The sequence below is a fragment of the Lepisosteus oculatus genome, chromosome 4 (genome assembly GCF_040954835.1).
Source record: "Lepisosteus oculatus isolate fLepOcu1 chromosome 4, fLepOcu1.hap2, whole genome shotgun sequence".
NCBI lineage: Eukaryota > Metazoa > Chordata > Actinopteri > Semionotiformes > Lepisosteidae > Lepisosteus > Lepisosteus oculatus.
Window position 1 is genome coordinate 9,246,166 of NC_090699.1, and position 24,869 is coordinate 9,271,034.

At 38.5% G+C, this 24,869-nt stretch overlaps 1 protein-coding gene across 1 annotated transcript in view; it reads right to left on the reverse strand.

Annotated features, from left to right (window-relative positions):
• LOC107077246 (uncharacterized) overlaps positions 1 to 22,316 on the reverse strand; it is a 35,275-nt gene extending 12,959 nt beyond the window's left edge. Inside the window, exons 1-24 of the mRNA XM_069188532.1 lie at positions 22,220 to 22,316; positions 20,511 to 20,608; positions 19,780 to 20,124; positions 17,809 to 18,153; positions 16,901 to 16,951; positions 15,614 to 15,958; positions 15,116 to 15,166; positions 13,891 to 14,232; positions 13,026 to 13,151; positions 12,036 to 12,140; positions 11,109 to 11,222; positions 10,283 to 10,402; positions 9,267 to 9,335; positions 8,641 to 8,760; positions 7,855 to 7,968; positions 5,706 to 5,774; positions 5,120 to 5,239; positions 4,326 to 4,439; positions 2,942 to 3,010; positions 2,287 to 2,415; positions 1,591 to 1,635; positions 1,451 to 1,510; positions 1,196 to 1,240; positions 785 to 877 (exon numbers count right to left, since the gene is read on the reverse strand). Of these exons, the coding sequence (XP_069044633.1) occupies positions 785 to 877; positions 1,196 to 1,240; positions 1,451 to 1,510; positions 1,591 to 1,635; positions 2,287 to 2,415; positions 2,942 to 3,010; positions 4,326 to 4,439; positions 5,120 to 5,239; positions 5,706 to 5,774; positions 7,855 to 7,968; positions 8,641 to 8,760; positions 9,267 to 9,335; positions 10,283 to 10,402; positions 11,109 to 11,222; positions 12,036 to 12,140; positions 13,026 to 13,151; positions 13,891 to 14,232; positions 15,116 to 15,166; positions 15,614 to 15,958; positions 16,901 to 16,951; positions 17,809 to 18,153; positions 19,780 to 20,124; positions 20,511 to 20,601 (3,082 nt within the window). The 5' untranslated portion in view covers positions 20,602 to 20,608; positions 22,220 to 22,316. The remainder of the gene's footprint in view (positions 1 to 784; positions 878 to 1,195; positions 1,241 to 1,450; positions 1,511 to 1,590; positions 1,636 to 2,286; positions 2,416 to 2,941; positions 3,011 to 4,325; positions 4,440 to 5,119; positions 5,240 to 5,705; positions 5,775 to 7,854; positions 7,969 to 8,640; positions 8,761 to 9,266; positions 9,336 to 10,282; positions 10,403 to 11,108; positions 11,223 to 12,035; positions 12,141 to 13,025; positions 13,152 to 13,890; positions 14,233 to 15,115; positions 15,167 to 15,613; positions 15,959 to 16,900; positions 16,952 to 17,808; positions 18,154 to 19,779; positions 20,125 to 20,510; positions 20,609 to 22,219) is intronic.
• Between the last annotated feature and the right edge of the window lie 2,553 nt (positions 22,317 to 24,869).

The following is a 24,869-nucleotide window of genomic DNA, read 5'->3' on the forward strand; positions in this document are numbered from 1 at the left end:
GTCTCAGTATGAAACATTTTGCTCATCTTCAAGAATAAAAGCCTGTTGTTCTGTTTGAAAAATCGAGTGAGAGACAAGCTTAACCTCTTAAGTTTTCTATCCTCCTTTCTTTATTTCAATAAAAAATAGATTACTAAATAAAAAAATATGTTTACTCAGAATCAAATGTGTGTGTTTTTTTTTTGTGGGGTCTAACAAAGCAAAATGCTGAGGGCCTGAATACAATGTACAGACAGGGAGCTTTTATGCACAATCTCAGAAGTGCAAGATTAGAATTTGACCATCACACAAAATTCTGTTCACTAACACCATTTGTTGTTTTGCAGAATTTATATTGGGCACATTTAGAATATTATGCAATACACAGATACACGTGTGAAGGACCAAAAGAGATTAAGATTGAGCCATTCTGCCCCTATATCTCCTCGCATTGGAGGCAGGATAGTGATGCCACAATCCTTCCTGACTTATCGTTCAGTATTATATAAGACAGGGCCAACTTATTACCCCAGTGCAGAGGCCAGTGGATGGAGGAAAGACTGTAATGCTCCTCTTACTGTTAGACAGCTCTAGACATCACTCTTTCACATCTGGCCAGAGAATATTTTTAACTGTATGTTGAAGGACGAATGGTGCTTCTGGGTGATGTTGCCCACGACAGTACCATTCCAGCAGCAAAACTATTGTTCTGTACAGATCTAGTCTGGGACTCATCAGCCTCTTGTTGAAATTCCGTGTCAGGACGTCTGTGCCTCTCAAGATTGTGAATACATACAGAACTTACTTTTTTGCTCAGTGTTGTCTACTTCATCCATGTTGTGCCTTTTGTGCCTCTTAGGTGTTGTTTGAAACTCTTGGCCCTTTTGGTCTTTTTTGGCTGGAAATATGTAGACAGCAGTAGTTAATGATGATATTGAAGTGAAGTGTATTATTAATACCAGTGTCATTCAATTGAATCCTCTGGCTCATTCAGTTCTCCTTGACTGACAGAAGAATACAGACAGCAGTAGTTGTTGTATCCTGGCATTAGAACCACTGTCCGTCCAGACATACAAACTCACCATCTGTTTTCAGAGCTAGGCCTGTTTCACCCATTTGGTGTGTTTGGTACTCTTTTCCTAAATGTGAACATAACCACTGAATGTGAATTTGAAGTGATGTAAAGTGTATTATTAACACACAGTACTGTACCTACCAGTGTCATTCACTTGAACCTTTTGGCCCATTTGTTTTTGCTTGACTGAAAGAAAGAATATAGACAGAAGTAGTTAATGTTGAGGTAGTGTGAAGGACTTGTAATTTATCTCAGATCAATATTATCGTAGCTACGTATTGGCAGAGCAATACCAACAACAAAACTAATGTTCTGTACAGATCTTGATTGGGAATCAACAGCATCTTGTTGTATCCTGGCATTAGAACCACTGTCCCTCTCGAGATATGAACTCACCATCTGTTTTCAGAGTTAGGTCTGTTTCATCCACTTGGTGGTGTGTTTGGTGCTCGTTCCCTAAATGTGAACATAAACACTGAATGTGAATTTGGAGTGAAGTAAAGTGTATTATTAATAACACACAGTACTGTACCTACCAGTGTCATTCACTTCAGTCTTTTGGCCCATTTGGTTTTCCTTGACTGAAAGTGAATACAGACAGCAGTAGTTTATGTGGAGTCATGTGTAAAGCTTCTGTTGTATCTAATAGAAATGGCTTTGTCCTGTGACGCTGAACAAATTTAATAGGATTTGCAATTTAAGGATAGTAATGGACATTTGAACAAAGGGGTACAAGAAAAATAAGTTCACTTGGTTTACACTTTTCATGTTAGATGCTAAAAAAAAGGAGGATGCAAATGGGGGATGCAAACAACAACCTAGTGTTATGTACAGTACGTTTAATGGTTATTTGTATAGTCTGTAACTTTCCTAGTGTTAGTAGCAGCGACACGTGGATGAAAGAGTCAGTCTACACATCCAATGCACCATCAGAAAGACTGCCATACCTGTTGAGGGAACCCAGAGCCTACTCTGTCATGGCAACCCTAGGCTAATCATATCCATGGCAACCCAAGGCCTATCCTGTCCATGGTGAGCCACAGCCTATGCTATCTAGGATAATCCAAGGTCTATCCCAGAATCATAAGGTGCAAAACAAACAAACAAACAAACAAACAAAGACTTTACATGTAAATTCACAACTATAATTTACTATAATCACCTGGCTAAACAACAGTTAAGGCACGTTTCTCAGATGAACAATATTGTGATTATCAAGGTCATAAATATACCTCGTTGTGTCTTTCCTAAACAGCACAGGCAAACCAAAAGGGAAGAAACTGCGGTAAAGACAAGGCTCACTGCAAATCCCATTCCAGCTGGCAGTAACCAGGAGGGCACACCTTCTCCAGACTGAATACCTGGACAATTAAAAGGAACAGAAATGAGCTGAGTAAAACAGTCCTGGGGTCAATAATATGTCAATTATTACATCCCGTACTGTGACTGAGACCCTCATTCTGATTAAAACATCAAAGTTCAACACAACCCCATGATGATATTATAAAATTAAAGAGTGCATCATTAAAGAAAATTGTTTTTCAGAAAACATGTACTCATAATGTTTATTGACTAACTTTACTTAGGGATTTACTGCTGTTTACCTTTCCTTTTGTGTTCTATTATGTATTTTTGTTGACAACAGAACTAGGTTCTACTACAATAAAATTCTGAGCACAGATTGCCAGGCAGTACTTAGTAAGGTGTGTTTGCTGCTTATGTTGGATTTAGGAAATAATGACATAATAGAAAAGTAGTATGTGTCATTCCCACAGTGGCACTTGGTTAACAAAGAAGGTTCCTGTTAGAATCTTGTGAATCCATTTCTCTGTGTTTCGTTTTTATCACTAAAATGAGCCTATGAACAAGCCAGGCAGAACTTCTTACCTCTGAAATTTTCAAAATAATCTGTCAAACTTTTCAACTGCCAGTATGCTGCAATATTTTCTGGCAAGCCTGAAAAAAGAGCATAACATCCATCATGTAATGAACTCGTTTGAAGCAAAAGGTATCCAGTGATTTATGGCCTCATACTGCAGGATCATACAATTCAGTAATTCAGTCAAATTGGAATTGACCAGCCACCAACATGGCTGACCAGACCCACAAGACGACAGCATGGAGGTAATTCCTGTATTCTCAATTAATCAAATGAGAAAAAGGCGTGAAGCTCTGAAAACACTATAAATCAAGCTCGGATCAGGTTGATCACGTGGAAGCCGATACAGTAAAAGTGAGGAAGGTTATATGAGAACCGTGGCGCAGTAAGAATCTGTGAATGAGAAGTGTGGAATGTGAATTTGGACAGTTAAGGACTGTGGACTGCTAAAGAAGAGTGAATATTGGATTAAAGACTGTGATTGGTTGCTAACGATTTATTTTCAGAACTGTGAACAACATTCCATCCCTCAGGCTAACAAACCAGGACATACATTTTTAATAAACAGTCTTAATATATTAAGAGGGATCGGTCAATGCTGTTTAAAGAAGGATATCTTTCCCTTATCTAGAACTTATCCCCATAAAATCCTTACTTTGGGGAGACTAGTGGCATGCTTGTCTTCTATGCAATTAGTTATTATTTACCTTGTGTAGAAGAGAGGAAGTGCAAGATTAGAATTTGACCTCCACCTGAGCTTCTGTTCATCAACACCATTAAGTGTAGCAATGGATAGGGCTACTCCAAACATATGTATCATAGAATAACATTGCTGCATATTTCTTGCAATGGTAATGTTTTACAGTCTGGCAATTTTTTCTGGTTTTAGTAGCTTGAAAACCTCATATTCTGTATACGGGTTTCTATCCAAAAGCCTACTCTGGGAGCACAGGGAGCATAAAAACAACACACTTTTGTGACGACTGATACAAAACAATTAAGACGAGTGTCTCTCAGATCCTTCTCCCAGAGAACACTGCTGGGCCCCAAAAAGAAGAGTTAACTGACCAGCACCTCCCTGACCTAATCATAGCAGAAAGTGTCAGAGGATTCCCCCCCACCACCTCCTGAAGGGGAAATAATAATTGTGAGTGTGCTTGCCCCTTTCAAACAACACAATACATTGCATTGGTCTGACATACATCACAGAATACTCTGCATCGATGGCAGGTACTACTTGTATTTTATTTTTTGTGATTATATTTACTTTCTACTGTATATTGGTTAAACTTTGTAAACAAATGAGCTCTACAAATTTAAAATTCATCATGGGATTGTACACAAGTGTTCCTGTATCTTATGGCTCTTTGAATCCTGTGCTGTAAAACATACCTGATGGCTCCTGTGGTAATTTGTCTGTGTAAAACAGACCTCCACCAACTGCAGCAACTGCAGACAGAAATATCAGGCCAAGACACGTGTTCCGCAACATTCGAGACTTCTTTTCTAGAAAAAAACAACAACCAGTGTTCCAGTGAAAAGAGATCTGAACTATCATATATAGGGCTGTACGTACTGGTGTCATTCACCTGAAGCTTTTGGTCAATTCATTTCCCCTTGACTGAAAAACATTACAGAAAGCAGTAACTAATGTGAATATACAGAACATCTAATATAAATGGCTTTTTGTTCAGTCCCATGGCACTGGACACATTCAAGGAATGTTTCCAACTAACTGAGAGGAAAGACAGTGGAGAATAGAGACTGTACAATACAAAAATGTGTACCATAAATAAAATGTTTAATTTGCTCTCAGCTTTCCTTTAAAATAACAAAATGTTAAAATGTAGGATACAAAAATGTTCTGGTATTCTAGATATTTCATGTAATGGCAGTTTTTATAATCTGGTAATTATTTTAGTGTTATTACCTTGAATACTTCATTCATTTCAATTGTTCAGTCTCATCCATTGCAACCCTAAGCTAATCATATCCATGTAAGCCCAAGGCCTGTCCTGTCCAGGGTAATCCAAGACCCATCCCAGAATCATGAGTTGCAAACAAACATCAGGAGCTTACATGTAAATTCACTGAGTTACTACAATCACCTGGCCAAACAAAGCAGAAAAGGTGTATGTTTCTCAGAGCTTTAATTCAGTTTGAGATCATCAAGATCATACATTTACCTTGTTTTCTTAAGCACAGCCGGTAGACCAAAAGGAAACACACTCCAATAATAAGGCCCACTACAAATCCAACTCCAGCTGGCAGTAACCAGGAGGGAACACCTTCTTCGGGCTGAATATCTGGACAATTGAATCAGAACAGAAATGAGTAGAGTACAACAGCCCTGGAGTCCACAACCATACCAACAGGATTTCATTATAAAATTAAAAAGTGAATTATTAAAGAAAATAGTTTGTTTAGAAAATGTAGATTTATATTTTTTTTCACTCACCTATCTGAAAAATTTACTATTCCTTACATTGTCTTTTGCCTTCTCTTATGTTTTTGTTAACAATTGAACACAGCACTTCAATTTTGAGAAGTCATTAAATGGAAGCATTTACATACTTTATCTACTGTGGTGTTTGCTGGTACCTAGTGTTTTTTGTAAATAATGGAATTTCAGAAAACAGAATGTGTATTTCTTGCTGTGGCATTTGGTTAAAAAATGAGATTCCAGTTTCATGAATCTTGTGAATCCAATTCTCTGTGTTTCACTTACTAGGATGAGTCTGTGATGATGCTAGACTGTACAATATTTCTTACCTCTGAAATTTTGCAAATAATCTGTCAATCTTTTCAACTGCAAGTATGCTGCAATATTTTCTGGCAAGCCTGACAAAAAAGAGCATAACATCCATTAGGTTACAAACTATATTGAAGTTAAAGGTATCCAGTGATTTATAGCCTCATACTGCAGGATCATGCAATTCAATAATTCGGTCAAACTTGAATTAAGAAATGAATTGTTGAATGTAAAGGGATAGCATACTTCTAACATTGGTGGTAGCTCTCCTGGCAGAGGAAATAACAGCACTGGCTGAAGATTATGAGGAATGAACCAGGGAGCTGCTGCTAGGGTGAAGTTGGGGTGGAGGGAGGGGTGATTGAAAAGATGTGTGTAGAGATATAGGCAGCCAGGGAGCTTTTACATTTATCTGATAAACTCTTGAATTACCAGAATTAAACTATTCTCATGCAAACCTAAAAAGAGAGAATAATATCCATTATATCTGTTGAAATATCTTCAATTTATTAGTTTGGTCAAATTATAATTGCTATGACACAAGCTGACAAATGTCAAGGAGTAGCGTACTTTGTATTATGATGTTAGCTCTCTTGGCTGAGGAAATGACATGAATTTGCTGAAGATCAGCTCTGTCACAACCCTCCTCAGTTATGAGGAATGAACCAGGGAGGTGCTGTTAGGGTGCAGCTGGGGTGGAGATTTGGTACTTGTAATTGTGATGAAACGAGATAAATATAATTCAGTAGCATACTTTATACTTTGGCATTGCCTGTGTTGACAGAGGAAATGGCAGTGCTAGCTGATGATCAGCATTGTCACAAGCCCCTTCATTCATGAGGAATGAACTAGAGAGGCAGCTGCAAGTATGAAATTGAGGTCAAGGGATGGAAACTAGAAAAGATGTGAATAGAGTTGTGTCTGCAGCCAGTGAGCTTTTCTAATACCTTACTGCATGCGTTAGATATATGCCCAGACCCCACCAACACGTCTGACCAGAGCCACAAGGTGGCAGAACTGAGGAAATTCCTGTATTCTTAATTAAACAAATGCGGAAGAGGTGTGCAGCTCTGAAAACACTATAAATCAAGCTCGGATCAGGTTGATAATGTGGAAGCCGATACAGTAAAAGTGAGGAAGGTTATATGAGAACCGTGGTGCAGTAAGAATCTGTGAATGAGAAGTGTGGAGTGTGTATTTGGACAGTTAAGGACTGTGGACTGCTAATGAAGAGTGAATATTGGATTAAGGACTGTGATTGGTTGCTAACGATTTATTTTCAGAACTGTGAACAACATTCCATCACCTCAGGCTAACAAACCAGGACATACATTTTTAGTAAACAGTCTTAATATATTAAGAGGGATCGGTCAATGCTGTTTAAAGAAGGATATCTTTCCCTTATCTAGAACTTATCCCCATAAAATCCTTACTTGGGGAGACTGGTGGCATGCTTGTCTTCTATGCAATTAGTTATTATTTACCTTGTGTAGAAGAGAGGAAGTGCAAGATTAGAATTTGACCTCCACCTGAGCTTCTGTTCATCAACACCATTAAGTGTAGCAATGGATAGGGCTACTCCAAACATATGTATCATAGAATAACATTGCTGCATATTTCTTGCAATGGTAACGTTTCACAGTCTGGCAATTTTTTCTGGTTTTAGTAGCTTGAAAACCTCATATTCTGTATACGGGTTTCTATCCAAAAGCCTATTCTGGGAGCACAGGGAGCATAAAAACAACACACTTTTGTGACGACTGATACAAAACAATTAAGACGAGTGTCTCTCAGATCCTTCTCCCAGAGAACACTGCTGGGCCCCAAAAAGAAGAGTTAACTGACCAGCACCTCCCTGACCTAATCATAGCAGAAAGTGTCAGAGGATTCCCCCCCACCACCTCCTGAAGGGGAAATAATAATTGTGAGTGTGCTTGCCCCTTTCAAACAACACAATACATTGCATTGGTCTGACATACATCACAGAATACTCTGCATCGATGGCAGGTACTACTTGTATTTTATTTTTTGTGATTATATTTACTTTCTACTGTATATTGGTTAAACTTTGTAAACAAATGAGCTCTACAAAATTAAAATTCATCATGGGATTGTACACAATTGTTCATGTATCTTATGGCTCTTTGAATCCTGTGCTGTAAAACATACCTGATGGCTCCTGTGGTAATTTGTCTGTGTAAAACAGACCTCCACCAACTGCAGCAACTGCAGACAGAAATATCAGGCCAAGACACGTGTTCCGCAACATTCGAGACTTCTTTTCTAGAAAAAAACAACAACCAGTGTTCCAGTGAAAAGAGATCTGAACTATCATATATAGGGCTGTACGTACTGGTGTCATTCACCTGAAGCTTTTGGTCAATTCATTTCCCCTTGAATGAAAAAGATTACAGAAAGCAGTAACTAATGTGAATATACAGAACGTCTAATATAAATGGCTTTTTGTTCAGTCCCATAGCACTGGACACATTCAAGGAATGTTTCCAACTAACTGAGAGGAAAGACAGTGGAGAATAGAGACTGTACAATACAAAAATGTGTACCATAAATAAAATGTTTCATCTGCTCTCAGCTTTCCTTTAAAATAACAAAATGTTAAAATGTAGGATACAAAAATGTTCTGGTATTCTAGATATTTCATGTAATGGCAGTTTTTATAATCTGGTAATTATTTTAGTGTTATTACCTTGAATACTTCATTCATTTCAATTGTTCAGTCTCATCCATTGCAACCCTAAGCTATCATATCCATGTAAGCCCAAGGCCTGTCCTGTAATCCAAGACCCATCCCAGAATCATGAGTTGTAAACAAACATCAGGAGCTTACATGTAAATTCACTGAGTTACTACAATCACCTGGCCAAACAAAGCAGTAAAGGTGTATGTTTCTCAGAGCTTTAATTCAGTTTGAGATCATCAAGATCATACATTTACCTTGTTTTCTTAAGCACAGCCGGTAGACCAAAAGGAAACACACTCCAACAATAAGGCCCACTACAAATCCAACTCCAGCTGGCAGTAACCAGGAGGGAACACCTTCTTCGGGCTGGATATCTGGACAATTGAATAAGAACAGAAATGAGCTGAGTACAACAGCCCTGGAGTCCACAACCATACCAACAGGATTTCATTATAAAATAAAAAAATGAATTATTAAAGAAAATAGTTTGTTTAGAAAATATAGATTTATATTTTTATTGACTAACCTATCTGAGGAATTTAATATTCCTTGCATTGTCTTTTGCCTGCTCTTGTATGTTTGTGTTAACAATTGAACACAGCACTTCATTAAATGGAAGTATTGACATACTTTAATGTTGTAAAATAATCTGCTGTGGTGTTTGCTGGTACCTAGTGTATTCTGGAAATAATACATTTTAGAAAATTCTGCATTTTAGAATTCTGCATTTTAGAATTTTAGAATTCTGCATTTTAGAAAACAGAATGTGTATTTCTTGCTGTGGCATTTGGTTAAAAATGAAGTTCCAGTTACATGAATCTTGTGAATCCATTTCTCTGTGTTTGCCTGTGATGATGCCAGTCTGCACAATATTTCTTACCTCTGAAATTTTCAAAATAATCTGTCAATCTTTTAAACTGCAAGTACGCTGCAATATTTTCTGGCAAGCCTGAAAAAAAGAGCATAATATCCAATATGTGACAAACTATCTTGAAGCAAAAGGAATCCAGTGATTTATAACCTCATACTGCAGGATCATGCAATGCAACAATTCGGTCAAACTGGAACTGAGAAATTAATTGCTAAATGTAAAGGGATAGCATACTTCTAACTTTGGTGGTAGCTCTCCTGGCAGAGGAAATAACAGCACTGGCTGAAGATCAGCTCTGTCACAACCCTGCTCACTTATGAGGAATGAACCAGGGAGCTGCTGCTAGGGTGAAGTTGGAGTTGAGGGAGGGGTGATAGAAACAATGTGTGTAGAGATATGGGCAGCCAGGAAGCTTTTTCATGTATCTGTTAAACTCTTAAATTGCCAGAATTCACAACTATTATCTTGCAAACCTAAAAAGAGAGAATAACATCCATAACTTAATACTGTGGTGTGAGTTCTCCTGGCTAAGGAAATGGTGCCATTTGCTGAAGATCAGCTCTGTCACAATCCCCTTCAGTTATGAGGAATGAACATGGGAGCTGCTGCTAGGGTGGAGATTGGGTAGTATATATATACTGTATAGGAGAGTGGAAGTGCAGGATTAGAATTAGACCTCCTTCCAGCTTCCAATTAATCATCACCCTTACATGCAGTAATGGATGTGGTTACTTAAAATGTATATAAAATATATACTTATATATATTTATACTTGGATACATATTTTTTGCACTGGTAATTGTTTATAGTCTGATGCTTTTTTAGTTTTAGCAGCTTGAAAGCCTCTTATTCCTTGTAACTCTCACACCCATCCAACAGGGTCTCACAAGCAAATTCATCATTCGCTCAGCTTTATGATACAGTAGTGGCATACTACTAATGTTTTTTATGTGGGAGAACAACATTTGTGATTACCACGGACATATTGTGATTATACAAATTTGCTGATTTAGAAATTAATATACCTTGTTTGCTCTTCATTATGAAGTACAGGCAAATACTTCCGATTCCAACAAACAAGCCCACACCAAATCCCATTAATGTAGGCAGGAACCAGGAAGGCACTGCTACTTCAGTTTTAATCCCTGGACATTGAATAAAAACAGAAAAGAGTTGAGTACAACAATAAATAATGCATAAATAATTTACAGTCCAACCTTGATTGAAATTTGAATAATTGTGATTAACATTCTAAAGTCCACCAATCCTAAAACTATTTTATCAAAAAGATCAGTCACATGAAACACAAACATGTTGAACATGAGGTACTTTTGATCAAATATGATGTATATAATTATATTTATTCATCAAATTACCCAAAATAAAATGTATGTTATATTGAACTATTAATATTCCTATTAATTTCATGATTAAAAATAGAAATGGCTTGATTTTAAGGTAGTAATAACAGTTTTGACTGTGGTGTCCCCCTACATTTTTTTACCTTTTGGGTTGTGTTTCTCACTGCTGTGGACTGCCTATTCCACATATGCATTTATGTTTTCTGAGCAAAACAAAATCTAATGATGATTTTTAAAGTGTGTATTGCAACTATTATTAGAGCTAAAAGCTGTCATGTTAATATTGCTGACTACAGTAAGTGCATGGGGAGTAAAAATTATTAAAAATTATTTCAGAGAACCCTCATGGTTTTATTGCGTATTGACTTGTATAGTGTGGACGTCTGATTTGACTGTGCTATGTTGTAATCTGTCTTAGTAGAGTCTTCAGATGCTTTTCATCATGGCAAACTCTACATGACAACTATCGACATGAAGCTGTGCTGTGTACCTGGATTCTCCTGGACCCTGACGACTCGGATGAAAGAGTATGTAGAAATCAAGATGGTCACAGCAGCTGACACAACAGGCAGGCAGCTGTCTGCATCATCACAAGGCATCATTCCTTAAAACAAAAAATGAAAGGTCTTCAAAGCAATTAAGAAAACTGTCACTAAATCTCAATAATGCTTCCCCCATTAGAACACTACAGGGCCCCAAAATGGAGAATCAATTTGCAACATGTTTCTGTAAACAATAGCAGAACGGTGAACTCCCCTTCCCCCATCTCCAGGAAGGGAAAATTATCTTCAAAACCATTAAAAAGTACAAATAGTATGGCAAAGAAGTGAGGTAATGGAGAAATGGGATGATTGCTGGGTTAAAGATCTTCATAATCAAAACACTCTAACCAGCTTAGCACTCATTGAGGAGAAAGTCATAAGATTGCCTACTGACCATAAAAAAGCTGTGAGAGGAAGGTACTGCAATGAAAACAGCTGATTTGAGATATGATGTCAACTTTATAAAGTTCATATTAAACCTCCCTATCATACTTAGATGCTTTTGTGTTTTTAAATAAAAAAAAGAGATTGTCCCTAACCATACCATTTTCTGGGAGGGTTTTAGTGTTAAAAGTCTAAACAAAAAAAAAGTTTTCTGGGTGTCATTGGTATATATCTAAATATGTATTTTATGATATAAAGGAAAATGATTTAAGGACATGGTAAATATCCTAAGCTGTTCTTATGGAAGAAATACCAGGATTATGGTCTCTAGCACCTCGTATTTACATTTTAAATTGCTACTTTTCAGTCCTTAAAAGTGACATAATGGGGACTCTCTGTATTAAGATTAATCACAAAGTTCAAATCAATCATGTGATCAAACAATGTTCACGGATCCTACACCTCTCTGGATTCTGTGCTGTAAAACATACCTGACAGCTCCTGTGGCAATTTACCAGTGTAAAGCAGACCTCCAACAACTGCAGACAGAAATATCAGGCCGAGACACGTGTTCCGCAGGCCTCGAGACTTCTTTCCTAGAAAAAAACAACCAATGTTCCAAAGAAAGCAGGTTAAAAACAGGAAAAAACGTATTAAGCCCATCGTGCTCAATTCCATTATTTCTTCAATCTCCCCCTGGAAGACTCACAGAGAGAACTTGCTTGCTCTGGGAAAATGAGCTATCTTTCTCCTGAAGCCAGACCAGTAAATGACAAATACACACTGATAAATATTTAAAGAAAATGAATTATATACATGTATACAGCAGTGGTGCTGACAGACCCCCCCACAAACCAAAGTAGCAGACTCATTTATTAGTCTTTATTAATATGTTTTCATTAACGATAAGTAAGATAAGTAAAATACATATTTCCCCATATTACTTTAGTGGCGTGTCATGGCTTCATATCTAAATGGTTTAGCAAATCTCTTTGTCCACACCTTTTATTTTAATGAACCAGACAATGGAAACTAGCAGACAAAATAAAAATAGAACGATGTGCTTACAAGTTAGTGGAAATAAGGTGATTCTAATACATTTTGATGAGGATAAAATAGGGGCAGTGCAGTGGCTCTGTGGCTAAGGATCTGCGCCTATCGCTGGAAGGTTCTTATCCCAAGGCCGACAGAGGAATCCTACTCCGTTAGGCCCCAGCTGCTCCAGGGGCGCTGTACAAATGCCTGACCTGCGCTCTGACCCCATGAAGACGTGGTCCATATAGCAATTTACCAGTTTTCCTAAAAACATTTCAGTTTAAAAATGAAGTACCTTCATATATTTGTATTACAATAACTTCAAAAAATACAGCCTTTTTTGTGTTGTATTCTATCATAATAACACTTGTTATGTAAATGCATGTGTCATGATTATGTTTACATAATATACCTTTAATAACACAGATTTTGAGATTTTATAATACCTTGTGTTTTTCTATTCTTCATCCACTGGAACAATATAAAAACCATCAGAGCCACTGCCATTCCCAGTACAAAACCTTCTCTTCGGTGATCCCAATGGGAGGATAATGGCTGTCCATGCTTCTGGCCTGGAAGATAAAAGAATGGATATATAGTGAACATTTGATCAATCAGTTATCCATAGCTTGACAGTAAGTAGAATCTAATTATGAACCAATCTAATTGAACACCTTTAACTTCGAGGAGGGGGTGAAAGAACACATCCTATATTCACTCTTGCATTATAGTCAGATTTAAAATTTCAAAACAGCTGAGAGATCATTTTTTTGGCTAATTAATTATGCAGTTCTGATCCCCAAACCTAACACCATTCTGCTCCATTACATTGGTGTAAGTAGTGGGATGTGGAGCAATTAGTCTGGTCAATTGTGTGATTTACTACAGGAAAATATAGCAGCACTGTAATCTAATATAGTATAATATTATTTTATAACATTATTAATATAATATAAACTATAATACGATGTTGTGGTGTAGCTGGCATTATACAGTAGAGTGTTGACGCACCTTACTAAAATGAAAGGTCTTCTAAGGAAACTATCAAAATGACACCATTCAAAAAGCCTTTTATTGACACGTAATCTGTACACATATTAACAATATTGTTCAATAATGTCACTGTTAAAGACTATTTTGTGTATTTCTGAACACAAAATTCAATTAATACCAATATGTAACTGAGATCTAATGAGCAGGGATAAGTAGTGCTTGGGGATGAGTGTTAACTGCAAACGTCCAAATAGCATATATTATATATAATATATAACTGAAAGTAACAGCCATAGTATAAAAAGCTCCAGTACTCACCTCTAACCACTATCTTCAACTTAGACTCCAGCTTGTTCCTAAACCCCGAGCTGACTTGGCATGTGTAGATCCCTTGGTCAGTGATCCTGATATCTTCAAGCAGCAGGGACACGTTGCCTCTCTCCAGCTCCTGATGGAACAGCTGCACTCTGCCCTGGTAGCCTGGGCCTTCTGTCTCCCTCCTGTCTGTGTACTGATGGACCAGCTCACCAGAGCTCCCTTTGTACCACCTCACCTCCAGAGACACGGCGCTCGTCTCAGGTGTGAGGTGACAGGGCAGGACGATGTCACGGCCCACATTGCCAGACAAAGATTTTGATGGAACCATGAGTGTAAATTGATCTGTGGTGAACAAAAGAGAATAGTGCTTTGGTGAATGTCGTTAAAGGGATTTAGTGTGCCTTTACACTTACAGTATATAAGAGAATTAACAGTGTAATATTTAAAAGATGGTCTAAAAGCCACTTTTCTTGCTTGTCAAGATTCCAAATCCCAGTGCCACAAAAACTGAACCTCAACACAAAGGAAAAGAAAAAAATAAAATATTGCGATCTTGCACACAGTCGCATATTAGTCCCAGGAATATCTTGGAGGCAGATTAATTCCTTATCTGGAGGTTAGAAAATTTTGACACTGCAAGACTGCATTACAAGCGAATAACATTTAGTATTATTTAGTATTGGTTTCAGATTCCTTTACTGCACAGTGTTGCATTGGTATTACTAGTAGGCTGGGGACCCAGCTGTTTGGCTATCTATGTGCTGCAATGCAGGCACACAATGTGTCTCTTAGACGTACAGTCTATAGGATGCTATTATGGTACAGTTCCCATCATACAGAACTTTTTGGCACAATTATGATTATAAGGAGCAAATTGTGAACTTTTTCTACCATTACAGATCTTTCGGCTGCACTGGTGTTGTACGAGTGATAATTGGCACAATGTCTGTATTTTGATTTTCATTAAATTTCGGAGCTCCTACACACTCTCACACACCCACATAATCTGAGAGTATCACTGAGACGAGGTATCTTGGGAGCAGCAGAACTCTTAAAAAAACATCGAAACATATTTTTTTAAAATGTTTTTTATAACAAATATATACTCTGAATGTTATAAATGCAAAATGGACATGTTGCAACATGGTTAACTTCAGGTTTTCAAACAATAAGCATTAACTATATGGTTCACAGGGAACGTGATTAATATCCAAAGGTACTTAACCTGTGATCACAACTGGAGGGGCAGGAGTTGGGAGATCTTCTGAAACAGAGTCTGGAGGAAAAAATATTATTTTTCTGGATTACCATTATCCATGTTTTAGAAGTTCCATGTAATGTAATGTAAATATTTGACTTGATATTTAAAGTTAAGGATAAATTGTGGAAAAAATTGCACTGTCAAAATTCAACAGAAAATGCTAAATGTTTTTGACAAAAAAAGATTTTGAAATGTTAAATTATGTTTGCATTCTAAAACCAGATCCAGCCATTCAGAATGTACACCAGGTAATGCAGCACATTGTGTCATGCATATATTAACACACCTTAACACATACCTTAAGTGAATGCTTAATATGGCGTGTGGAAGCATTTGGTCTATCGCCAGAAAAAGCCTGGTTTCAAGTCCCACACAATGCTAAGCTCCTTGAGATATTTTTTTCAATACATAAAATTAATAAAAATGTCATTATAGTATATAAATCTCTTCCAACAGTGTTACCTGTAACCAGCATCTCCAGCTGGGAATCCAGTTCATCTCCCTGCACAGACTTGATGTGACAAGTGTAGATGTTTTGGTCTGAGGTTCTGACATCTTTGAGCAGCAGGGACACGTTGCCTCTCTCCAGCTCCTGATGGAACAGCTGCACTCTGCCCTGGTAGCCTGGGCCTTCTGTCTCCCTCCTGTCTGTGTACTGATGGACCAGCTCACCAGAGCTCCCTTTGCACCACCTCACCTCCAGAGACACGACGCTTGTCTCAGGTGTGAGGTGACAGGGCAAGACGATGTCACTGCCCACACTGACAGACAGAGGTTCCAATGGAACCGTGAGTTTACACTGTAGACCTGGGGGCGAACAAAAGAGAATGGTATTTGGGTGGCTCATTTTGTAGCCATGTACTGTGATTGGATACTAATATGAGAGAATTAATACTGTGTAATACTTAAGAAACACAAATATCTGTCCCTAAACTCGCTCTTCCTGTTTGGTCAGATTGCATCCCCAGTGGAACTCTGGATGTCAAAGTAAAGGCAAAGGAAGAATATATTGTAAGCACACATTTAGTCTTGAAGGAGTTCAAGTAAGACCTTAATGGCGGATTAATTCTTTGTCAGGAGATAAGACAGTTTGAAGACACAAGCTTGTCTGCAGTGCTAGCATTAAGATTTGACATCATGCTCTTATTCCTGTCTGTACAGTGACACATTGGTGTTAATCGTGGGATAAGGAATCTGTTGTTTTAAGGTATGTGTTGCAACTGTGAGCTGCAGTTCAGTCACATGCTGTGGCTTGGAGGGATGCAGCGTACATTTTGTTATTCAGGTACAGTTCCCATCAAACTTTGTGCTTTGATAGCTTTGTGGCAATAAGATAATGTGATCTTTCGCAGTTTGTGTTCTCTGGGTTCTGTTCCCAGTCAACACAGCAGAAAGCCATCAGCAAGATTCACAGAATAAAATCAGGTAAACTGACAACTTTGTCAGAAGTTTCCCCAAAAATGTGTCTTTGCACATATTCAAGATGCTGGATTTACAACCTGGTCTGGTACCTGGTATAGTTACATGCACCCATGTTAACTGCTAATGTCTGTGTGATGAAACAGTTCTTACTAAAATATAAACAGAACTTTATTAATTAAAATGTTTTTTGCTGACATATATGTAGATATTGCTCAGACTCTAGTAAATAATGTGCATATAGCACAACAGATAATTTACAGTTTTCACACACTAGGCTTTTATCAAACATTGCACAGGAAACATGATTAATACCCAATTGTACTTAACCTGTGACTGGAGATGGTGGGGCATGAGTTGGGAGATCTTCTGATACAGGTTCTGGAGAAGAAAGACAAATTACTATTATGTATTATTGTTATAATTGATACAGATGGTCTGAAATATACAAACATTTACATAACACGTGTTATGTAAATGATAAGGAGAAGTGGTGAGAAATTCCGAAATGTTAAAAGAGTAAAGCAATTAAATGATGGTTTCATATGCTGAAAACAAGAATTTGAAATTGTAAAATGTGTTTGCATTTATAATATAATGTATAATAATATATTTAATATGCATATTAATAATATATATTATATATCTAATATATAAAATACATCATAAATGTAGATCTGTTTTTTAAGATAAAGGGTCATTAACTTCTGGAGATCTGGAGATGATTGTGTACCCTACATTCTGCTTCATAGCCCTAAAAATGTTTATTGAACATAAAATGTTCAGTACATGAACAATATTGTTCCATCTATAAAACAGTCCATCCATCTTTATCCTATACTGGATTGTCGGGAAGGGCGTAGCCTATCCCAGCAAGCCATGATGCACTCTGGATGGGACATGAGTCCACTGGAGAACACACACAAACACACACACAATCTCTCCAGGGCCAGTTTTCCCAGGAGCCAGTTAACCCACCTGCATGTCTTTGGACTGTGGGAGGAAACCGGACCACCTGGAGGAAACCCATACAGACACAGGGAGAACATACAAACGTCATGCAGACAGCATCCCAGGAACTGAACCCAGAGACCCAGCACTGTGAGCTGTGGGTGCTGACAACTGCATCACCCTGCCACCCCAATGCAAATGATAACATCTTAAATTGTATTTGCTCATAGCAACCCTGATTCTTGTTTTATTTAGCAACCTGAAAGGACTGTCTTCAACTGTGTTACCTGTAACCAGCATCTCCAGCTGGGAATCCAGTTCATCCCCCTGCACAGACTTGATGTGACAAGTGTAGATGTTTTGGTCTGAGGTTCTGACATCTTTGAGCAGCAGGGACACATTGCCTCTCTCCAGCTCCTGATGGAACAGCTGCACTCTGCCCTGGTAGCCTGGGCCTTCTGTCTCCCTCCTGTCTGTGTACTGATGGACCAGCTCACCAGAGCTCCCTTTGCACCACCTCACCTCCAGAGACACGGCACTCGTCTCAGGTGTGAGGTGACAGGGCAAGACGATGTCACTGCCCACACTGACAGACAGAGGTTCCAATGGAACCGTGAGTTTATACTGTAGACCTGGGGGCGAACAAAAGAGAATGGTATGTGGGTGGCTCATTTTGTAGCCATGTACTGTGATTGGATACTAATATGAGAGAATTAATACTGTGTAATACTTAAGAAACACAAATATCTGTCCCTAAACTCGCTCTTCCTGTTTGGTCAGATTGCATCCCCAGTGGAACTCTGGATGTCAAAGTAAAGGCAAAGGAAGAATATATTGTAAGCACACATTTAGTCTTGAAGGAGTTCAAGTAAGACCTTAATGGCGGATTAATTCTTTGTCAGGAGATAAGACAGTTTGAAGACACAAGCTTGTCTGCAGTGCTAGCATTAAGATTTGACATCATGCTCTTATTCCTGTCTGTACAGTGACACATTGGTGTTAATCGTGGGATAAGGAATCTGTTGTTTTAAGGTATGTGTTGCAACTGTGAGCTGCAGTTCAGTCACATGCTGTGGCTTGGAGGGATGCAGCGTACATTTTGTTATTCAGGTACAGTTCCCATCAAACTTTGTGCTTTGATAGCTTTGTGGCAATAAGATAATGTGATCTTTCGCAGTTTGTGTTCTCTGGGTTCTGTTCCCAGTCAACACAGCAGAAAGCCACCAGCAAGATTCACAGAATAAAATCAGGTAAACTGACAACTTTGTCAGAAGTTTCCCCAAAAATGTGTCTTTGCACATATTCAAGATGCTGGATTTACAACCTGGTCTGGTACCTGGTATAGTTACATGCACCCATGTTAACTGCTAATGTCTGTGTGATGAAACAGTTCTTACTAAAATATAAACAGAACTTTAATAATTAAAATGTTTTTTGCTGACGTATATGTAGATATTGCTCAGACTCTAGTAAATGATGTGCATACTTGTTATGTAAATGATAAGGAGAAGTGGTGAGAAATTCCGAAATTTTTAAAGAGTAAAGCAATTAAATGATGGTTTCATACGCCTGAAAACAAGAATTTGAAATTGTAAAATGTGTTTGCATTTATAATATAATATATAATAATATATCTAATATACATATGAATGATATATATTATATATCTAATATATAATATACATCATAAATATAGATCTGTTTTTTAAGATAAAGGGTCATTAACTTCTGGAGATCTGGAGATGATTGTGTACCCTACATTCTGCCTCATAGCCCTAAAAACGTTTAAGAACATAAAATGTTCAGTACATGAACAATATTGTTCCATCTATAAAGCAGTCAATCCATCTTTATCCTATACTGGGTTGTCGGGAAGGGCCTGGCCTATCCCAGCAAGCCATGATGCACTCTGGATGGGACATGAGTCCACTGGAGAGCACACACAAACACACACACAATCACTCCAGGGCCAGTTTTCCCAGGAGCCAGTTAACCCACCTGCATGTCTTTGGACTGTGGGAGGAAACCGGACCACCTGGAGGAAACCCACACAGACACAGGGAGAACATACAAACGTCATGCAGATAGCATCCCAGGAACTGAACCCACAGACCCAGCACTGTGAGCTGTGGGTGCTGACAACTGCACATCCCTGCCGCCCCAGTGCAAATTATAACATCTTAAATTGCATTCGCTCATAGCAACCCTGATTCTTGTTTTATTTAGCAACCTGAAAGGACTGTCTTCAACTGTGTTACCTGTAACCAGCATCTCCAGCTGGGAATCCAGTTCATCTCCCAGCAAAGAGTAGACGTGACAAATGTAGGTGCTTTGGTCTGAGGTTCTGACATCTTTGAGCAGCAGGGACACGTTGCCTCTCTCCAGCTCCTGATGGAACAGCTGCACTCTGCCCTGGTAGCCTGGGCCTTCTGTCTCCCTCCTGTCTGTGTACTGATGGACCAGCTCACCAGAGCTCCCTTTGTACCACCTCACCTCCAGAGACACAGCGCTTGTCTCAGGTGTGAGGTGACAGGGCAGGATGATGTCACTGCCCACACTGACAGTCAGAGGTTCCAATGGAACTGTGAGTTTACACTGTAGACCTGGGGGTGAACAAAAGAGAATGGTGGTTTGATTTCCAATATTGTAGGGTATATTGTGGTTCAACAAATGTGAAAAAAGTTACTTTTTTAATAGACAATTTATTTTTTATTTCAATTTATTTCAATTATCTTGATAATTCACCTGATTGCTCTCACAATATTTGCTGCAATGTCAAGAAAGCATGCACGATGGAAAAAGCTGGCATTGAGTGGTTTAAACCAAGTGTAAAGTAAAGCATAAATCATTATTTTTACCCCGCAAGAAAGTAATATAGCAATCACGCCAAATGACACTACACAGTCTAGCTGTGGTTGGTTTGGAAACAGACCGGTGGGCTATAAGAACAGGCCAGTGCTGTAGAAGAACTGTTATCAGCAGCTCATACCTGGCTTAGAAATTGTACTGTCCTTCCGTGTCCAGTTGACCAACCCAATTAGCAGTGTAGTCACTAGATTTATCTTGCTGTGTATATCCATAACGTTCCTGTCAAAAAGCAAATTGTCAGAAGTTTCCTTCACTTTCCCACAATGAAGTGCTGACTGACCCAAACAACACGTCTCTATAGTCACGTCTCTATAGTCTATATAACACATTCATACAAGCAACATAGTGTCACCTTTCATATGTGTGCTTTACCGTTCCATGGGTAGGACAACTAATCTTACTGACTGAACTTAAAATTCTTTTTTTTAATGTCTCTATTCTGTTTTCTTTAATGTCATGACTTATTATTTGTTGCAGCTTCACCTGGTTTGTCTTGTCCTATTGTCCTCTCCATATTTATTCCAGTAAAATACAAACCCACTGTCCACATGTCACTATTACGACTGTTCTTTGTAGCAACAGCTCTATCACAGCTTAATATAATCAATAATAAATGAAACAATTTAAATCACTCATCTTTTTTATTATTATTCATAGTAGTATATTGTTACTGTAATAACATGTAAATTACCCTGATTTCATGAAATAACTTTATCTTAATTCATTCCTAACCGAAATAAAAAATTAAATAAGTGAAATCAAGCATCAGCAAAATGAACGTTTACAGTTTTAAGCACCTAAAACCAAGTATTTTTGTCAGAATACTTTCAAATTTACAGGAATACTTACAGAAAAGTGTCGCTGCTTAAAGAGAAGAATCAGTTTATGTGACGCCACAGAGTAGGCGCCAAGATTTTAAACTACAGTACAGAGGTGAAATCTGCCACAATCACAACGGGTGTGGGTCACATGACACCATTCATAAACAAAATCGCGCGCAATTATCAGTCGAGTCCGTATTTTCTTAAGACAATACAAAATTCAAGCTTCCACTAACCGAGTTCGTGGGAATGGTATACTGTATACATACAGTACATGTATACAGTAATGATCTTCATTACAATCTAAGCACTTCACAACAATTACACTCTGTCGCCTTTTTTAAAAACAAAAACCCGTTTAATGAACGTTGTTTCTGTACCTTTATGTCCGCAAAATGACCTTTTCAAACCAGTAGTTTTCCCCCGACAGACTTTGCTCCTTTGTTTACTCCTTAGTTAAAAAACGTCCCTAGAATTATCGTCATTTTAAACGAAAATTAACTTCTATGGGTGTCAACAACATCAAAATACTACAGTCGATCTAACTACAACAAAACTCTTTCCTATTAAAATTTGATATATTTATATTTTATTTCTGGAACAGAGAGATCATTTTAAAACCAAAAGTGAAAGTGTGACAAGCGGTTGCGTTATGACACCGCGGTGGGAGTGACCTCCTCATATGACACTGTAATTTACAGTATCGCTCAGAGCAGAGCTGCAGTAGGAGAGGCCGGTGTATTATCATCGACCACAGCGCAGGGCTCACTGTTCACACAAACCACAAACATACTGTAAATCCTGCTCTGTCACAGGCGGTAGAAAGCTAGTAAAAACTTCATTTTTTCACCCTAGACCTTTTTACATCACTTCGGTTTTGCAGGGATCGCTTCTTCTACACTGATTCCATCTTTTCTGCTGTTAATCAGACACCCATCCACCAAAATTGTGCTTCCTCCCATAGATACCAATATTTCTGACCTTTTTTTAAGAAAACATTTTCCATTACCATTTGAAGAACAGAAATTCATCCTGAAAGATACTACTGTGCCAGATCTTCAGACTGAAGGGGCTTGATGCGCCAAATGGATTCCTCTCTTTTTTAACCTTACGTTTTGTGTTCTTATCATTAAATTATATATAAATTTAATTATAAATAAAAAACCTGTTTTGTTTCAAACAGATTCGGGGACGTGTTTCAGCTCTCAACGTCTGAGACGTGTGTTCTCTATTGCACAGATCCCGTATAACGCACAGAAAGGGGGCGTTTTTAACGAAGTGCCTGTGTGCAAAAGCCTGTTTTTTTCCTGGCCTGAGTTTCACAAGCAAATTAAACCTGAGCGACATTTCTTCCTGAGAACTGAAGCGTACGGACAGTATCAGAACAGGTTACAGGAGACGACGTCCTGATTATTTATCTCGTGTGAGGTAAATATCACTTGCAAATAGCCTTATTTGAACACCCAGAGGAATGGGCAGGCATCACGAAAATAGTAATAGTGCGAGACAGATTTCAGACGCACTGTGAAAATTCACCAGCTCCACCCTCCGGTTATCGCGTTAGCCCGAGTCAATGAAATGTCCCTTTTTTCCAGAATTTAGCAACGTCAGCCGTATTTCAGGGTCATTAGCCACGAACTCAAGATTTGTGTGAATTTCTGAGAGCTCTTTTATAAACCGCTAGATAAATACATATAATACATTAATACATATAGTAGTTCAGGTGGGGAGTTGCGCCAGCATGCGTAGGCTGCAAAGGAACAAGTTATAGGTTTATTCCATGCTGGGAAATAGAAGAAAGAAAACACAACGTTTCGGCCGTGGAGCCTTCTTCAGGTGTATATGTTAATATATATATTATAAAATGATGTGAAAAGGAAATTACACCCCCTTACGATTCTATGGCTATACGTATTAAGAGATATTGGACCTTCATCTAGTCCTCACCAAGTCCTAACAGTAGATAAAGCTGACCTCATGTGACAGATAACACACACAAATCTTACTTTCGCATTATTTATTAAACAAATAAAATCAGCCAACATTCAATAGCCGTATGTGAAAAAAGTACGTGAGCACAGTAACACGTGGAAGCCCCCTTAGCAGCGATAACGTGACGTGTTCTGTAACATTTTCCATTCCAAAATTCTGATTTTTTTTTTCGGCCATTCAGGTTATAGATTTTCCGGTGGGTTTTGGATCACTGCCCTGTTGCATGACCCAATTTCGGCTAAGCTCCAGCTGTGGGACAGATAATCACGTCATTTTTGGCGCGCCCTCTCTTTAAAGCCCTGGCCAAATACGAAGTACAGTGATAATTCAAACTAAATTAAAAACTACACATCCCAGTTACCATGGTGGTGCTTGCGTTCGTTGCGTTTAACCAACGAAAAAGTCACATGACATTGGGGCTGAGTTTCGAAAGCTTAACCTATCAGCAACAAAGCGAAATATACACGATAGGCTACCTCAAACTGTCAGTTACACGACTGTGTCTGTCGCTTAAGCCACTCCTATTTGGCATTTTAGTTATGGAAGCGGGAAGCGGGAAGACGCCCCCCCTGCCTCTGGGAGTCTGACTTATCGCCGTCTTTAACCGCTCTGGCGCCGAGCTGCAGCGAATGAGAGAGATCCTGAGAAAGAAAAAAGATGAATCCAGAGAAAACGCTTATGTGCCCTGGTGGTAAGGGAAAGCAATACATCAGTAGCTACTTCGAGGAATTAGGGATAGATGTAGAGTCAAAATTTGAACGAATACAAAAACAAGATGTTAAAATCTTGACGAACAGAGCGATGATGGAGATCTACAAATTTTCCGGAGCCAAAAAAATCAAATAGGAAACAGATGCTTTTTGATATCTTTAAATCACAATTTCGATCTAGGTTTAAGAAATGAACAGGAAAAAAGAATATTTTCAGCGAGTGATTAGTCTGTATGTACAGAGGATCATTAATAAGAAACCCCGCTTAAGAAAAAGCGGAAGGGAAGATTTTAACCGCCAGATCTTTGCTCTGCCCCTAGTAAGAAAGGAGAGCAGTGAAATTTCAGCGTGTGTTTGAGGATTTGAGTGTAGGTCAGTTTATTGCAGGATGCAGAGCACTGGGAATTATTTGTAAATTAGTGACAGAGCCTTTGTGGAAAGCTCTGGGGAAAAAAAGAGCATGTTTTGGAAATGAATGCAAGATACAGGGAGCTAGTGTGCAAGCTGAAAGAATGGCAGGCTGCTAGCAGTAAATTAGTCAGAGGTGAGGTACATTCTGGGCCTCTTCTGCAGAAGCTAACAGAACAGAGGAGCCCTGAATTTGAGGACATGACTGACAGGCTGTGGAACCGATCCTTGCTAGTTTTGTAAAGGTGTGTTGTAGGATGGTAGCAGATCATTTAGAATATGGCAGGTATGATGAGGTTTCAGAGGAGATGTTTGAAAAGCTTGAATCAGCACCCAAGACGAATGTTAGCTGTGAGAGGGCTTTTGGAATCTTTGATAATTTACTTAAAGTTAAGGCCAGAGCAACAGCATTAGCTGTCGAGGGTATGATTATGTTCAAGGAGAACAGGTCTTGGCAGTGGCTTGAAAAACTAGATTCTGAAAAGAAGGCAGAAGTTTTATCTCAAGCTAGAGAATCGGTTAAAGAGCAGAGGGCTGTGTTTTGTGAGA